This window comes from Monodelphis domestica, chromosome 4 (assembly GCF_027887165.1).
Source record: "Monodelphis domestica isolate mMonDom1 chromosome 4, mMonDom1.pri, whole genome shotgun sequence".
NCBI classification, from domain to species: Eukaryota; Metazoa; Chordata; class Mammalia; order Didelphimorphia; family Didelphidae; genus Monodelphis; species Monodelphis domestica.
In genome coordinates, this window is record NC_077230.1 from 132,568,917 (window position 1) to 132,587,439 (window position 18,523).

General features: G+C 34.0%; 1 protein-coding gene and 1 long non-coding RNA gene across 4 annotated transcripts in view; one reads left to right on the forward strand and one right to left on the reverse strand.

The window, feature by feature from the left end:
- RAB3GAP1 (RAB3 GTPase activating protein catalytic subunit 1) overlaps nt 1–18,523 on the forward strand; it is a 102,356-nt gene that overhangs the window by 18,788 nt on the left and 65,045 nt on the right. Inside the window, exons 4-7 of one of the 3 annotated variants that reach the window (XM_056793766.1) lie at nt 2,651–2,783; nt 5,469–5,547; nt 13,403–13,522; nt 13,867–14,032. In XM_056793766.1, coding sequence (XP_056649744.1) covers nt 2,651–2,783; nt 5,469–5,547; nt 13,403–13,522; nt 13,867–14,032 — 498 coding nt within the window. Of the gene's footprint in view, nt 1–2,650; nt 2,784–5,468; nt 5,548–9,435; nt 9,655–13,402; nt 13,523–13,866; nt 14,033–18,523 lie in introns of those variants that run through there. The other 2 variants (XM_056793767.1, XM_056793768.1) reach the window with 2 other exon arrangements.
- Nucleotides 1–18,523, reverse strand: part of LOC130453686 (uncharacterized) — a 51,834-nt gene that overhangs the window by 17,830 nt on the left and 15,481 nt on the right. The gene's annotated exons all lie outside the window — the stretch shown is intronic.

Consider the following 18,523-nt stretch of genomic DNA (forward strand, 5'->3'; position numbering starts at 1 on the left):
CATATTCTAATACTTCCACAATTGGCACTTTTGAACTGTTTCTGTGTCCTTGCTGCCAAAGCTCTAGTCTCTGCTTCTGAGGACCTAGATTCCTCTGACTACAACCTTAATTTTGTCACCATTTCTATAGTTAACTGCTGCTGCCATAATTCTGTTGTTCAGGCCTTGATGATTTTGTGCTGAGCAATTTTTTTTTTTATACAGCAGTGGGAAATTAGGTACAGATGTTACAGGGAGGTGACATTTAGGATATAACAGAGTAGTAGCACTCATGCTGTCTCAATTCCTTCCCTAATTCATTGATATTTGAATTTTTAAAAATACTGGTATTTTCATTTTTATATTACCCCAATTTAAAAAATATATTCTTCCCTACTCCTTTCTCCAAGAATCCTTCATTTGTAACAAAAAATAGTGTAACCACCCTGTCTCTTGAGTCTACTAATATATGCTATGGTCCCCATCTATAGTTCCCCACCTCCAAAAGAGGGAATGAGGAGCAATTTTTTCATCTCTCCTTTGAGGTCAAGCCTTGCCATGATGATGATGATGATGATGATGATGATGATGATGATGATGATGATGATGCATTATTTGTTTTTTTTTCTTTCTTTTTTGACTCTCTTTCCATTTTCATTCTGTATATTATTTTTCTGGCTTTTATACCTAAATCTGTTCATATAAGTTCTCAGACTTCTCTGAATTCTCCATATTCATTGTTTTCTTTGGTCACAATACTATTTTGTTGTATTCATGTACCATAAATTTGTTTAGCCATTCTCCAATTAATGATCACCTACATTGTTTCCATTTCTTTGCTACCACAAAATGTTTATGCCTGAGTTATAAAAACATCTAAATTGGATTTTCCACTGCCATTCTCATTTCAATTTAACTAGTGTATCACTGTCAGTTTAATCTTTCTGATATACTATTTTCTATTATATCATTAGATTATATCTATTGTTTATATATGTATATCTCTACCATTATATCTCTCAACTACTCCAAAATTTTTTACCTGCATATCTAATAGGATAAATTCTAAAATCTTAATCTAACCATGCAGTCTTTAGAGTCTGTTCTCTACCCTTAGTCTTTATTTTCTATTGTTTTCATCAAATACATCTGCTTCAGACAAGTTGTCCCTCTGAACATGTCTTCTCTAACCTCAAAACAACCTGCCCTTTCATTTCCTCAAGCTATCATTCTATTTCTCCCCTTTCACTGCCAATCCACTAGAATAAAAAATTCCCTCTACTTCTACTTCCTCATCACCACCTAGTCACTTTTCACTCAAACCCTTACACTCAGGCTTCCAACCACCAGTCTGCTCAAGTAGCTCTCTCCAAGATAATTAATATACTCTCTTTTAAAAAATTATTAATTAATTGCATTAAAATTCTCAGGTAACTCACTTCCTTCATCCCTCCCCTCCCCTCATTAGAGAAGGAATCATTTGATAGAAAAATATATTTAATATAAATTATATCTTACTTATTTCTACTTATCACTTCTTTCTCAGGAGCTAGACATACATAAATCATTCCTCAAACAACATTTTTGTATACAATGCTCTCTTTATTCTGCTCATTTCATAATTTCATGTAGGTCTTTTCTTATTTTTTAAAAAATCAACCTGCTTGTTGTTTCTTACAGAGCAATAGTATTCTATCACAATTATAGGCCACAACTTGTATTCTCGTAACCACTAACTCCAACAGCCCTTTCTCAGATCTTCCTTGATATCTGTAGTTTTTTACATTATGCTCTCCTATTTTTCCCCCTACCTTTCTGACCACTCATTCCTTCTCAGACATCTTTGTTGATTTGCTGTCCATCTTAGCCCCCAAAGTGTAAATCTCAGAGTTCTCCATGGAGCAGCTTTTCTCTTGACTTCCTTCATGATCTCCTTAGTTACTATGAGTTCAGTTCATTTCATTTTGCAGCTTTAATGTTTCATAAATTCAAGTCCTACATTACCACACACACACACACACACACACATATATACTTGAAATATAGTATAAATAGATTTTTTTATAAATCAGATTTCTTGGCACAAAACAATGGAATTAAAAACAATAACAAAACCAGCCGGAAACTAACACTGTAATTCTAATGGTCAAGAAGCTTGAACCTGGAGATACCTGAGAAAATACACCTCCCTTCTTTGCAGATGTGGAGAACTATGGATATGGAATACTGCATGTACTGTCAGATTCTGTTTATATGTAGATTGATTTTATCATCCTTTTTTTGGTTTGTTATTATATATATATATGTAAATATATATATAATATTGTTATATTATAACAAATACTTTGTTATAAGGATGGCTTGCCGAATTTAGGAGAGGTAGATATATTCAAAAATGCATCTAATAGGAAGCCAAGTGATTAAAAAAAAATTAACAACTAAAAATTGATGAAGTTGAAAAAAGTTATAGAATAGTTTTTTTTTAAATAAGCCACCCCCATTTTATTGTTCATGTAAAGTTGAATTTTCTTTTTTCCCCCTTCACACCCTTTTCCCCTTCAGAGGTATGCTTATAATTTGTTGCTTTAATTTTGGGTGAGAGAGGTGGGGAAATTGAATGTTCATTATATAAAAAATGGAAAACATTAAATAATTTTATTTTTAAATACAGGGTATATTTACTAGTGGTATATGGGAGGAAAAATCAGATGAAATTTCCTTTGCCGACTTCAAGTTTTCTATCACTCATCATTTTCTTGTGCAAGAATCCAGTGATAAAGAAGGAAAAGAAGAATTATTAGAAGGTAGATATACATTACTATATTTTTTAACTCTTTCCACTTAAAAAATTGGTTTTTAATTATGAAAAAAGTAAAATTTGATAACATTTTATTATGATCTTTTTAAAGCTCTTCTTGAGGCAGCATTTCTTAGGAGAAGTTTTTAATAGCTATTGTATGTCTGAGATGTATGTTTTTTATAATAAAACTATATCATTAATTTTTTTTTTTAAACCCTTACCTTCTGTCTTGGAGTCAATACTGTGTATTGGCTCCAAGGCAGAAGAGTGGTAAGGGCTAGGCAATGGGGGTCAAGTGCCTTGCCCAGGGTCACACAGCTAGGAAGTGGCTGAGGCCGGATTTGAACCTAGGACCTCCCGTCTCTAGGCCTGGTTCTCAATCCACTGAGCTACCCAGCTGCCCCCTATATCATTAATTTTTAAATGAGAAATTTTCTATTGAATAGTTCTCATCATCCTTAATTCTAAATTATAAGGCAGTTATATGTTGCTAATTTGAATAACAGTTTATTAAACATATAATGATCTTATAACTGTCATCCTCCTGAGGGAAAAAACAACCAAAAAATGTAATAAAATTCAAGTGATATTAATTCAAAACAAAGTGGGAAAACTAATTATAGGTTTGAGCATCTCATCCTATTTTTTGTGTTGGAACAATTATGTACCCTTGTGACCTTCTTCCCTGTTCCTCTGTATTTTATCATGTTCCTTGTGTCATCACCATAAAAAATATTTGTTAAGTGTTGAAGGTGCAGTACAGAAGAAATTTTATAGAAGATTACTGCCTTCTCATGTTCATGACTCATGAGAGATATTAGTAAATTATATATATATGACACACATAGATATATCAATATATTTGTATATTAGTATGTGTGTTTAATACAGATGTGATAATCAGACTTACAAATTTTTATTTTTAAAGACATGATTGAATAGTAAACAGAGAAGTACAATTGAGAGCTCTAGGCAAAGAAATGTAGGTAACTGGATAGAATGTTGTTGGGACTTCTTTGTACACATTGCCAGAAAGTTGAGCTGTTTTCTTGTGATCAGTGCCATAATAGTTTGTGGAAGGAGATAGAATTTTCCAAAGCTCCTTTTAGTGATAGAAAATATTACAGGAAAGTGTATAGGCCTAAGGCGCTACTTTAAGAAAGTGTTTTCAGGCCAGAGTAGTAAGAGCACAAGTAGAGTATTTGATAGCAAAAGTGTTTCTGAGAATAGCAGAAAAGGAAGGGTTATAGCTTAGAAGAGGAAGGCAGTAAATAGTCTATGACATGTTTTTGTAAAAATGTATTTATAAAACTATGCTTTATAGCCTCAATAATGTCCTGTAAGTTGCCAATTCTAGAAGCAGTTAATGCTGGGAGTTACATACAAATCAATAACTCCCAGATATAAGTAAGGTGTTATGGGCCAATATCTTCTAAATTCCTTTATTAGAACAGCTTGAAAGATGTGAAACCAAAATTTTCCAGTTTGGAGGAGTAGCTGCTCATTTGCAGAAGGCCAGATTTTAAATGTTCAGCAATGTAGTTGGTATGCATATTTACAAAATATAGCAGAGAGCTATCTTATAAAGTTTATTATTTGCTTTTTACAATAAAGAAAAGACTATTGCTGGTAGGTTGATCTTTTTTTAGTAACATATGTGGTAGTAATGACTAATATAGTGATGTATTTGAAGATGAAGAGCAAAACTGAACCCAATACTGTAGCAAAAGAGATACATGGAGAAAAGTATAAAGATACATAATTGATTATTTATATTTAAATGATCAGAGCTAAAGAAGAATAATTTGGGGAAACTTAGGTATTAGTGAATCTTGAAGAAGAATTTTTTATTTGCAGAGAAAGTGTTCAACAGAGAAGCTTTCCAGGAAAAATGGCAATGACCCATTGCTTATTAAGGTTTAGGTACAGAGGCAGTAGACTAGAGCAGCCGTTTCTAAATGTTATCCATGAACGCATAGAAAACCCTAAAATCCTTTAAAGGATTTTTTTGAGGTCTAAACTATTTTCATAATATTACTAAGGTTTTATTTGCCAATTAAAATACTCTTCCCTTTTCCACCTTCATATTTATATGATGCTAGATTTTTTCATCCAAAATAACATTGCAACAGATTGAAAGTAGAAGCATATATGAGAATCCAGTTGTCTTCTACAAAACTAGACATTAAATAGATTTGCAAAAATATGCAAAGCAATGCTACATTTTTATTAATTACTTTTGTTTAGGAAAATATAATCATTTTTAATTTTTCATATAGCTTCACACTATTTTCATATAGTTTCTGATTTAATTTTAGTGTTATTTATGTTAATGTGTAAGAAGTTTATTATTTCTATTTTAAATGATTGAAAAAGTATTTTAATAAATTATACAGTTTAATTTCTAATATGAAAATTCTCAGTACATATAACCCAGGTAAATAAAATCTTTTTGGGGTCCTCAGTAATTTTTAAGATCATAAGGGGTGCTGAGACCAAAAATTTTGAGAACCAGTGAACCAGAGTATATTGGCTACGGATAGTGTGCCTTTTTTTGATGCAGTATAGTTTTTGTGTAGTTCAGCAGTTAATTGCCAGGTGTATAAATAGATATAAAACCAATTAAATAATGCATTTTCTTTAAATGTTTTCTAGATATTGACTTTTTACAAATTACATGTTCTTACAGATGCTATCCCACAATCTATGCAAGATTTGCTCTGCATGAACAATGATTTCCCTCCTAGAGCTCATTGCTTGGTAAGATGGTATGTGTACATTTTATTCAATTGACTTTCTGGTATTTTGGGGTTTATAATTCAGAGTAGTAAATAATTATGATTATATTTCCTAGATAGCAGAATATTTGATACTCTTTGTTTGGAACTGAATGTGAAAGAAATTTTTTTTAGTGTAATTCAGTATGAAAATAATGGTTAGCCAGTCAGTAATACTTACTATATGTTAGGAGTTGTACCAAACTCTGAGAATATAGCAAAAGCCAAAAATTGCTTCTCTTTCTCTCCAGGAGTTAGGGGAGACTACATGCTAATAACAATATAAATATACAATATATACAGTTTAGATGAAAAGTAGTCTTAGAGGGAAAGTACTTGCAGCAAGAAGACTGAGGAAAAACCAGAAAGTCTTCTGGAAAAGATGAAATTTGAATTGAATCTTGAAAGAAGGCTCAGAAACTAGGAGGCAGAGAATTCCAGTTATATGTATAAGGAACAGCAAGTAAGTTAATATAGATAACTGTGTCAGAGAATGCTTGAAAAGTAAGTATAAGATAAGAAAGGTTTTCATTGCCAACCTGACTTGGAGGTAATTAGGAACCATTGAAGTTTTTTGACTGGGGATGAGGAATATTACATAAATGGCAGAAAGAAAAATTGGAAGACTATTGAAATAGCACTGGCTATTTCATATGAGAAGGGACAGCTGGGTGGCCAAATGGATTGAGAGCCACGCCCAGAGATAGGAGGTCCTGGGTTCAAATCTAGCCTCAGACCCTTCTGAACTGGGTGACCCTGGGCAAGTCACTTGACCCCCATTGCCTAGCCCTTACCACTATTCTGCCTTGGAACCAATACACAGTATTGATTCTAAGAAGGGAGGTATGGGTTTAGGAAAAATAAAGCATATGAGAACTTGTAGTGGGGGACCTTGTAGTAGGGTTGTAGATTTGTAAGTGATAAGAATAGGTATGTGACGATAGAAACAGTAGGACTTTTTGGCTGTGTGGGGTGAGTGAAATTGAGGAATTGTTGATGACATCAAGATTTCAAGTCTGAGTGACTAGAAGGGAATTATAGTTGCGAAGAGAAGCTAACAAGTTCACCAACAAGAAATTATAGAGGAAAAAAAATGAGTGCCCAGGTCAGAGCTTTATAGGACGCTCATTTTTTAAAACCTCTTCCTTCCATCTTAGAATTAATACCAAGTATTGATTCCAAGGGAGAAGGGTACTAAGGGCTAAGCAGTTGGGGTTAAGTGGCTTGCTCAGGGTCACCCAGCCGGGAAATATCTGAAGTTATATTTGAACCCAGAAAATCCTGCCTCTTTATCCTCTGAGCCATCTACTTGCTCTGACACTTATGGTTAATGGGTATTGTGTGGAAAGCTCTGGGGTCCCTAATAGTGGATCTGTTCCCCCACCCCCAACCCACAGCATAAAAATACAAACTTGGAGCCAGAGGAAAAGATGTGACAGCTTTATTACTTTCTATTAAAAGGGAACACCTCTCAAACTTAAGGAGTTCAAGAAAATGCCCAAGTAGCAGACCTAGAATCTCCAATTTATAGATGTCAAAATTACAAACTGTTCTTCTTATCTCCCCTCCTCCCCCTTATGTTCCTGGTCAATTGGAACTCTCTCCTAAATTAACAATTTGAAGAACAGTCATTTAGATCAGAGATGTTACAATGTCTGCATCGACAACAGAACAAACATCTTTTGATACTTTTGGTACCAAAGAAGATAAGGTTGTAAAATTTTTTCTGGAAAAAAGACTCCCTTGTGTCTTCTAGGGGCCTTATCTCTGTCCCAAATCACCTACGAATTGTCTTAAGACTTTTCATTTAAGTTTTTCCTTTAAGTTTCTACCCCAACAATTTCAAAGCCCAGCTAGATGATAGCAGTTAGCATCTCCCCTTAAATCCTCAGTAAAGAGCTACCCTCTTCTTCCTCTTTCTCTAAGCAAACCTTTCTACCCCCTTTCCCCTGCCCAATTTACTGTTCCAAAGGCACTTGCTTTGCATCCCAAAGGCCCTAGGTAATTTAGGGCAGAGGGGAGAGATAGGAAGGACAGTTTGTAATTGTGACATCTATAAATTGGAGATTTTAGGTCTGCTACTTGGGTATTTTCTTGAACTCCTTAGTTTGAGAGGTACCCCCTTTCAATCAAAAGTAATAAAGCTGCTATCTTCACATCTTTTCCTCTGGCTCCAAGTTTGTATTTTTATGCTGGTGGGGAACCCACTATTAGGAACCCCTAAGTATTCCACACTATGATTTAGATTGAAATCCAGGAAAGGAGACCTAAAAGGAATGGTCATGTAGATGAGAGGAAGTCTGGAGAACAGCAATGTCACAAAAACCTAGAGAGGAGTTTCCAGGAAATGAACGTTATTGGCAGTGTCAGAAGCAATAAGAGAACTCAAGAAGGATGAGGATCAAGAAATTGCCATTAGATTTTGCAGTTAAGAGACAATTAGGAAATAGCTTGGTAGCTCAGTGAATAAAATGTTCAATTTGGAAGCAAGAGACATGAGTTTGAATCCTCTCTGAAACAAGTACTAGCTAATTGTCCTTTGGCAAGTCACCTAACCTTTCTCAGCCTCAATTTCCTTACAAGATTGCTATGAGAATCAGATGAGATATGTATATAGAAGCACTTTGGAGACAAACATTAAAGTGCTATATAAATGCTGCCATTCTTCTTATTTTTATTCTGGAAGAGAGAAGCAATATGAGAGGAATTCAGTTCATTTCATGGACTAAGATGAAGGAAATTTGATAACAATAGAAGAGGGATTCCAGCAAGCACAAATAGAGGATGGAATGTATGTGTGTCTTAGATTATATTTTATGTGAAAATAATCTAAAGTTTTTAGTGGTCTACAAGCTCAATATTAATAAGCAGTATGGTGTGTGATATTAAAAAAAAGTAATATGATTTTAGGCTACATTGAGATAAGATAGAAGTGATTATCCATCCAGCTTTACTTTGTAAAGCAGGGTGGGATGTTACACAGTCTTTTTTTTTTTAAAACCCTTACCTTCCATCTTGGAGTCAATACTGTGTATTGGCTCCAAGGCAGAAGAGTGGTAAGGGCTAGGCAATGGGGGTCAAGTGACTTGCCTAGGGTCACACAGCTGGGAAGTGTCTGAGGCCAGATTTGAACCTAGGACCTCCCATCTCTAGGCCTGGTTCTCAATTGGCTGAGCTACTCAGCTGCCCCCTACACACACAGTCTTGTTCCACATTTTAGAAAGAACTATGATAGGCTTCAGATCATTCAGAGGAGGGTAACTGTGATTGTTAAGAGCTTGGAGAACATGTCATATATGCATTATTTGAAAGCATTGGGAATGTTTAGCCTGGGGAAAAGAAGACTTAGGAGATACATGATAGCCATCTTCAAGTATTTAAAGAACTATAATGTGGAAAGGGAAATAAACTTTTCTGCTTGTTCCCAGAGGGTAAAATTAGAAGCAGTGAATAGACCTTTACTCAAAACATTAGGCTTATTGTAAGGAAATATTTCATGTTATGAATTATCTCAGTGACAACCAAGGTCCCTTCTAACTCTGAGATTCCGTGTTTGACTAGATTTCCTTTCCATCTCCATTTTTAAAAAAATGCTCATCATTTGGTTGTGAGCTGTTTCGAGCTCATGTTCAGTTGAAGGAGGTTGGGGAGGTGTTGAAATAGTCCACCACATCACTACCTATCTGCTTAGCTCACGTATTATCTCTTTCCACAAGTCTTTCCTTACTCTCATCCTTCTCAAGTTACACTGCATTATATTTAATTGTGTCCATATTGGATCCTTCCAATAAAATGTCCACTTTCTAAGAACCTAGGCTTTTTCAATTTGCCTTTGTATCCCCAGTGTCTAACAGCACTTTGCACATGAGTGCTTAGTAAATGTTTTTGTTCATTTGACTAATACTTGCTCATGCAGACCCCTCTTAACTGTTTTCCTGCAACACAGTTTATGTCAGTGTCTCACAGTCTGTAACATAACTGAACTTCTTTTAACATGCTAGGACACACTGGAAAAAGGGACTTGTTATCTGGCATCTGTACCTCCTACATTCAATAACACATCATTTATCAGGCTCATTAGAGGGTAGACTATACCTGGTAAGTGACTGTTCTGGATGACTGACAGCTCAGATTTCTATAGCTTGTAAAGTAAGGTCTATAGAAAATTATTATAACACCCAAATTTTTTGTATTTTGCCCATTTGGGGATGGAAATGATTTTAAAATGTATTATGTATTTCTTTGCCTTAAACAGACAATATTGAGTATACTCTTTCCTTTTCTTTATTACTCATTAGTAGAACATCAATTGTGCTATTCTGTAATTCAGGAGTATCCAACTCCAATATAAAGGGACCCATGTGGGCCCATGTTGACTTAGAAAACTAAAAACTAATAGTGTCTATGCTGCATTATATTTTTATTTTATTAAACATTTCTCAGTATATTCTAATCTGGGTCTGTTCAACTCAGCCATCTAACTCTGCTGTAAAAAACTTATTATTCCTTCCTCTTATTAACGTGTAGGATTGTTTGGCCCTTTTCTGAATAGCTCCAAATTGCTATAATTCTTTTAGGTCCTATAATTTTTGGAATAGAGGTTGTTTGGGCCTCTTATTTCTGTCAAGCAGGTATTTTGGAAGGCTATTATAACTCATATCTCTATCTTTTGTTTTGTTACACTAGAAAACCAGATAATTTTTTGTTACACTATGTTTTTGTTACACTATGTACTATAATGTTTTGTTACACTAGAAAACCACATTTTTTAGAATTGGGTTTAAGTTAAATCACAAGTTTTAATGAGGGCTTGAGTGAAATCCTCTCCAAAGAGTAAAAATGTACATGACCTTTAGTACATAGACTCTGAGACTTTTTTTAGTGACAGTTCAAAAGCTTTTTACCTATATTCTGGATAGTTGACATTGCCAAAAAATTGACTTACAGCTAAGTGCGATAATGATATATAGATATACATGCATTCAATCAATTCCATACTAGCTGTCCTTTATTTTTTTCTAATAGCCTGTGTCCTTTACTGGTTAACAGTTATTTTTTGACACAATCAAGAATATATTGATATGCTAGATTATTCCAGTGTTCTTATGGTGCAACATTGGCTCAAATTGCACAATGGAATCACATAATTTTGGAAATTGGAAGGAACATGAATGACCTTAGTTGAAACCATTATCCTACATTTACTTGTGTTCTCTAGTTGTATATACATGTTTGTTGTTTTCCCAATTGTAAGTTCTTTTGAAATATGGGCTCTCTTTTGATCTCTCTGTGGTATACTCCAGAACACTATACTAGTCTGGTTCTATACATATAATAAGCACTTATATTTTACTTTAAGGGATTTCTAAAACCTCAATTTGATGGATATTAATTTTTTTAAAAATTGACTTATAGATGTAAGATAATATATGCAGTGGAAATATCACCTATTTATCTCATGCTTTTCTAGTCCTTGAAAATTTTAAAAACTTAAGGTTTACTTAGCATTTACTAAAGGACCAAAACTCTTTTTATACACATTTTATTACATAAACCTTAAGGTGTATTTAAAATATGAATATCAACTTAATTGAATTATAGATATATATCTGAAAATATTTTCCTTTTCTAAAATCCCTGAAGTATAAAATGTAATTAAAATATATTACATCATCTCATCAAGAACCCATATAACATGAGCATTTGAATATAAAATTTTATACCAAAGCTCAATTTTTTTGAAAAACTGCATTTCATCTAAAAGTTAAACTTAAGTTGGGTTGCAGGTCTAGTTAAATAAGTAAAAGGAAGGGGGGAAAAGATTTGAGACAAAGAAGGGTATTTTACAATTCTTTTTTATTCTGAACTTGGAGTATTATAAATATTCTACAGGTGTATAGTAGAGAATAATTGTTTAATATTTTGGTATCCTATAGCTGTATTCTTTTTTCCATTCTTTTTATTTCTAATTTTTTTTTATTATAGTTTCTATTAAGAGTTTGACAAATATCAACAACCATGAATTTTTACACATAAGAAGGTGAATTGCAGATGAACCTTTAGTCTCTATTACATATAGCTTATGTTTTTTAAAGTATGTATTAAATTTAACATGTAGTGCCAACACTACTTGGCCATGTTTCCTTCTGAACTTTTTTCTTATTTCTTTTGTATATTTTTAAACATTTCTGGATGTCAGTATTTTTTTTTCTTTTACCTTCTTTTTCTTTACCTTCTGTCTTAGAATTGATGCTGAATATTGGTTCCAAAACAGAAGAGCAGTAAGGGTGAGAGGCAATTGGGTTTGAGTAACTTACCCAAAGCCACACAACTAGAAAATGCTTGAGATTAGACTTGAATCCAGGACCTTTCTTTATCCAGGCCTGGCTCTCTATCCACTGAGCCACCTCCCTGCCCTTCACCACTGTTCTTTTGATGTCCCCCTCCCCCCCCCTTGTATCACTATCACTCTTGCCCTACCTCTAATAACTTTCTTTTCTCCCCTAAAATAAAAGTCCTCCCTGTTAACAGATAGAGTTAATCAAATCAAACCCACACATTGACCATGTCTGAAACTATATGCCTTATTCTATACATGCTAATACATTCCCTCCCCATTGAATAGTAGGTGTCATGATATATCAGCATTGTTCTGTAGTTCATATTATTGACCAAGGTCCTCAAGTCTTTCTTTTCTTTTTTTTAAAACTCTTACTTTCTGTCTTAGAATTGATACCAAGTATGGGTACTAAAGCAGAAGAGCATTAAGAGCCAGACAGTTGAGGTTAAGTGACTTGCCTAGGGTCACACATCTTTGGAAGTGTCTGAGACTAGATTTGAAACCAGGACTTCTCTTCTCTAGCCCTGGCTCCCTATCCATTGAGCCACCTGGCTACCCCTCAAGTTTTTCAAAGTTGTTTTCCTTTACAATGCTATTATAAAATGTTATAGTTGTACTCATTTCATTTTACTCATGTCAGTTCATACAAGTCTTCCTGGGTTATTCTGAATTTATACCTTTCATCTTCTCTTCTGGTGTACCAATATTCCTTTACATTCATATATTATGTTTGTTGAGCCATACCCCAATTGATAGATATTGCTGTATTTTGTAGTTCTTCATTATAAGTATAATCCTTTGGGGTATATTTTTAGTTTTGATATTGCTGGATCCCAAAGGGTATATATACATTTAAATGTCTTTTTGGATATGGTACCAAATTGCTTTTCAGAATGGCCTCAATAATATGCATTATTGTGTTTATGCTCCCCTTACCCCTCCAAAAAATTGTCATTTTTTATTTTGACACTTTTTGCCAATCTGATGAATAGAACCTCTGAGTTGTTTTAATTTGCATTTTTTAGTAATGAATGATTTGGGGCATTTTCAAAGTATAATTGTACCTTTCTTATTTTAAAAACTGACCATTCATTCTCTATTGACTGACAGCTCCTTTATTTCGTACTCTTTCTGGAACCTTAAGGTTCATTAGTTTCTCAGTCCTTTCTCTTGTTAAATCATTAGACTTTTTCAATGCTTTTTTAAAACTCATAACTCGCCTTAGTATTTTCTGCATCTCCAAGGGCAAACTGTTTCTTGATTTCTTTGCTTCTTAGCAATATGTTCCCTAATGTATAAAGCATGTAAAGCTATAAACAAGTAAGAATGTTTCTGTAAATAAGAAGCAAAGGAAATTCAACCTTTTATATGTTAAATTACTATTAAGAAATTCAGATATCTAGTGTAATCAATCCCCATCTTTAGATTTCTTAAATGTATCTTAAGGAACTATTGTATTCTGAAATTTTTTTTCTAATGCAATTTTTCTTCAAATTTGTCTTTTAGGTATGGATTGCGTGAATTTGTAGTAATTGCACCAGCTGCAAATAATGATGCTGTTCTTAGTGAATCCAAATGCAATCTTCTTCTGAGTTCTGTTTCTATTGCCTTGGGAAATACAGGCTGGTAGGTAAAAGTTTCTAAAAACCTTTAATGTAGATTTTTAAAAAAAGTTTTCATTACAATTTGTGAAGGGAGAAAAATCACAAAATGTTCAAGTAAATGTTAAGTTTATTAAAAAAACCAGTTTAAGTTTTTTTAAAAGGGTCTTCATTTTAATTTATTAAGGAAGAAAAATCACTACTGTGCCTGGCACAGAAAAGGCCTTTAATATGATTAATTGATCTTTAATTCACTAGAAGGAGAAAACCACCTTTGTGTAGAGAAGGAAAAAGAATGTCTAGGGCCTTAACAATAGTAAGTAAAGCATCTTGTAACTTGTTAGCTAACCACCTAACCACTTTCTTTAGTCAGGTGCCACTTTTCGTGCAGATACATCACAAATGGCGAAGAATGTATGTAGGGGAATGTCAGGGTCCAGGAGTTCGAACTGACTTTGAAATGGTTCATCTTCGCAAAGTGCCAAATCAGTATACTCACCTATCAGGGCTGTTGGATATCTTCAAATCAAAAATTGTAAGTGAAGGTGTGTTTGAGAATCCAGATAGAAGTAGATAATTTCTTTTACTACTAAGATGATACTTTTTAAAAATCCCTTATAAATAATTTTTAAAAGCTCAGTAATGTAATTGTATAATTATTTATGTGCATTTTTATTTAGGAAAACAGATGAAAAGAAATGCTAAGTACCATTTATACTTTTTATTAGCCAATCTAGATAAGTGAATTTTATATGGTTTAATGCTACGCTGACCTTCTTGATGTCTTTTTTGCTTCCTTTGTAATGCAGATTAATTTTTTAAGCAAAAAAAGTCTATTTTCCTTTTTTTTTTTAACACAAAGACTGTTAGCCCAAAGACATTTCCAGGTTATCCTTTCTGGCTCAAACTATTTTAAATAAAAGGAACAAGGTCAGAGGGAATATGGTGAAGGTACCCCTGTTGCTTTTTAAAGGATAAAATATACTGGATTGGCCCATACTGCCTTGAAAGAGTGGGTTAGACACATGTAAAACCCAGTGGAACTGTTTGTTGACTATGGGAGTGGGGTGGGAGGAGGGGAAAGAAAGAACATGAATCATGTAACCATGGGAAAATATTCTGAATTAATTAAATTAAAATTTTCAAATCACAAAAAAAAAAATTGGAGAAGGGGGAAAAAAAAGAGCAGATCAAAGTTTAAGATAGTGGGGAGCTCCCTGACCACTCTAAGAAGAAGGAGATGGGGCCAAAGAATAGATCACTTGCTAGGGACTACTGGGAAATGAGTATTTTAAGACGGATTATTGGAAGCCCAATTTGGAAGGAGTATGCCTTAGATTCTGGTAATACATATAATTTTAATTTATGGTTTTTTATTGAATGTTATGTCAGAGTACATTGATTGGATTATAGGAATGATGAAGTTTCTTCTTAAAGGACTCTTTATAGGATAGCCCTTTTAGGGAATTTTGTTATAAGAATAGAACTTCATAAAGTACTACTGTAAATGTGAAGCCCTATATTTTATAGTAGTAGAGTTTGGGTTCTTTTTGGCATATATTTAAGGGAATTTCATCCAAGAGGGAATTTTATTACTTAGCACCTCTTTTTTGACCTAAAATGACAAGTGCTCATTGCTTTTTATAAGGCAATACTTTGAGAAAATTTGAAACTACAAATTTTTCAGACATGTCTACGCTATTGTTCTCCTTTCTTCCTATCAAGGACAATTAACATGCAAATCAGTTGCATTGAAAAGTTATATTAATGCTTACCTGACTTCTTTCTCTCTCCCAATCACTAACACATTTTCATTGAGATTCCTTTGTAAGAGGAAATTGAGGGCCTAAAGACATAATCAGGCTTCCCAATCCCTATGTACATGACTCTCTACCCCAAGATGATTTGAGGTACTTCCTTACAGAACATCTAATCTTACATATTTTATAGAGTTAATTGTCTAGGGTGAGGGAGAGATAATATGGCAAGAAATTTTGTTCACTTTTTCTATGCTTATAATTTAAATAAATAAGTTTACTCTTAGTTGTTCAGAGTGAAACACTGTTTTTCTCTTATTAATGTTCCTGCTGTTAACAGAACAGAATTTTAGTGTCTGATGCTTTAGAGGCTCTAATTTACTTACGTTTTATAAAAATAGAATCATAATTGCAGTTTGTAGAATTTGAACTCTTAGGAATTTATTTTCTACATATAAGTACAGAGAGACAATTTGGTTCCTTCTGTAGCTGGTGAATTTATTATTTAGTCTTAACATGGGGTTATAAAAAATTTTTCAGTAACTAAGTAAAAACCAGGCTACTTGTTTTTTAACTTTATAATGGTTTCATGTTATGTAGTAAAGAATACTGAATCTTAATATGAGTCCTTTTTTATTCAGCCTGTAATTGACCATGAAGACAGGTACAGTAGTTTTCCCCTTTATCTGTGGCTTCACTTTCCTTGATTTCAGTTACCCAGCAGTCCAAGAGGGATTTCCTCTCTGCACCTAGAGGTCGGCCTGCCTTGTAGTAGTGGAGAGTGTATGCATCAATTCATCTTCTTTTTTTTAAAAAACCCTTACCTTCTTCTGCTTTCATTTGGAGGTTGTTGAGTTTTTGGGGTTTTTTAAGGGTTTTATTTTTTGTGGGGGGTGGGTAGCTGTGGAATGCTGACTTAAGAGACAAGTGTGGGGAAAGAGAGGTACTGTAGAGTAAAGTTAACCTAAGTGTTAAAAGTGAAAGTGAAAGCAATCTGTATAGGACTGCACACCGTTTGTGGCTTCAGGCATTCACTGGGAGTCTTGGATTGAATTCCCCTTAGATAAGGGGGAACTACTTTACATTTAAATCAATATTAAAGCAGAAGAACTGATGCAAGGGGGCAGCTGGGTGGTTCAGTGGACTGAGAGTCAGGCGCAGAGATGGGAGGTCCTGGGTTCAAATATGGCCTCAGATACTTCTTAGCTGTGTGATCCTGTACAAGTCACTTGACTCCCATTGCCTAGCCCTTACCAATCGTCTGCCTTAGAATATACTAAAATGATAAATTAGCTCTTTTCTACTACTAAAAATCTCATAAAAATCTACATAGAAAGACAATTATATTTAATAGAACTAAATATTTGTTCTTAATGTATGATACTTAAAGACCTACTTTTAAGTTAAGTCCAATTTCTGGTCTTTCTGCCTACTGTAGGTCTCTTCTTATATCCATCCCTCAGTAACTAAGATCAACTATAAAATGTATTAGTGTAGTTGCTATTATCTTATTAACTTCTATTAAATAAAATTGTAAGAATGTTATGTGTCCAAACTCCCAGATAGCTGAAGATTTTTGACACGCACGAAGGTTGTACTGCTGGGTGGGTTTGCACAAAAGGATTCTTATACTTGTGGTGTATCCTCTTGACATTTCAATTCTCATTCTGATGCTGTGATCCCTTCTAACCCTCTGATCTTCCCTTAGTTCTGCTCATATCTAAACCATAGTAATGTGTTTTATGCTTCTCTCAGCTCTCTGCTTTTAGCTTTCATCTCTACTTGTCTTCTTTTCCTATTGCCTGGGTATTTTATATATCTAACAGAACAGCCTATATAATATTACATGAGGAACTAACACATGATGTGAGAGGCCAGCTTGGTATATTAGACTTAGACTCTACTTCATTTCCTGGCTATGACCCTTTCTAATATTGTGACCTTGGGCAAGTTACTTTTACCTCTCTGATTCTTCATTTTTCTTCCCTATAAAAATGGAATGAATTCTCATACTATACCTCACAGTGTTATGAGAAAAGGACCTTTTAAACCTAAACAGTTAAGGTTTAGGACTAGACTTTTGATTTTTCATTACTAGAGAGAACTCCCAGTTGAATAAACTCCCTCTACCACTGCAGACCAGGGTCTTCACAACTTAGTCTTAAAGAATAACCTAAAACTCAGTTTAAATGACTTGCTCAGGGTTATAGAACCAGTATATATTAGAGGTAAGACCTGAATCTGAGTATTCTTGACTTGAAGTCTGACTCTCTTTTGCCTAACAGTCTTTGACCTTAAAATAATATATGTGTGTGGCTGTCATTATGTGATCCAATTTGAAAATCCAGATTTTTAAAGTGAATTATTCCTGTGGGGGAGAAAAATGTCCTTTATCTTACTATTAGTGGAGATTACTTTGTTGTCATTACTAGATTTTGTAATATTTTTCCTAGTGATTGGATCTTGACTGATCATCCCCTGGTGACTAACAAAACGATTAGGAAAAGTAGGCAGAGTGGATAACTTCAGTCAGAAAATGGGTTATTATTTATTGAACCCAGGGTTATCTTACTTCTGTCAGTGATATTTGAAAGACTGTAAAGACTAGACCTTTTAGTGTAGGACTTGAGAAGGACATATGGCCCAGTTTAAAAAAAGAGATAGAGAAGAAGAAAAAAAAAAGAATGGATTCTATAGTCTGCATGACTTCATCAAAAACAAGTCATGATGGACTTAATATTCTTTACTAGTTTTAATAGTAACTAAATTGGCAGAACAGGACATCGCTAAAAGTAGTTTGCCTAGATGTTAGTGATAGCAGTGTAAGCTAGATAACAGTATGATTAAATGGATTCTGAACTTCTTCAATGGCTGTGCTTAGAGATGTAAGTATTAAAATTAATATCAATACTCCAAGTATTATATTTAATAATATTTATTAAATATTTAACTTGAAGCAAAGGGGAAGTAAAAAGGCTAGAGCAACCTAGAGCTCCCCCAGCCTCCATGTGGAACAGAGAGAGAGCCCAGCCGCATGAACCAAAACTAAAAACTCCAACCACATCATGACGCATGTACACGAAAGGGAAAAGGGAACTGTGAGAAATGTAGTCCAAGGTGTCAAGATTCTAATACAGAGAGTAGTCATTACTGATTTCTTGTCATGTTGGGGGGAGGTTTTAGTTTCCACTAAAATGCTTCCTATGCCCCCTGATGTATGCTTTATCTTTTACTGTTGTTTGAACATTTTCACCTATCCTTGAATAAAG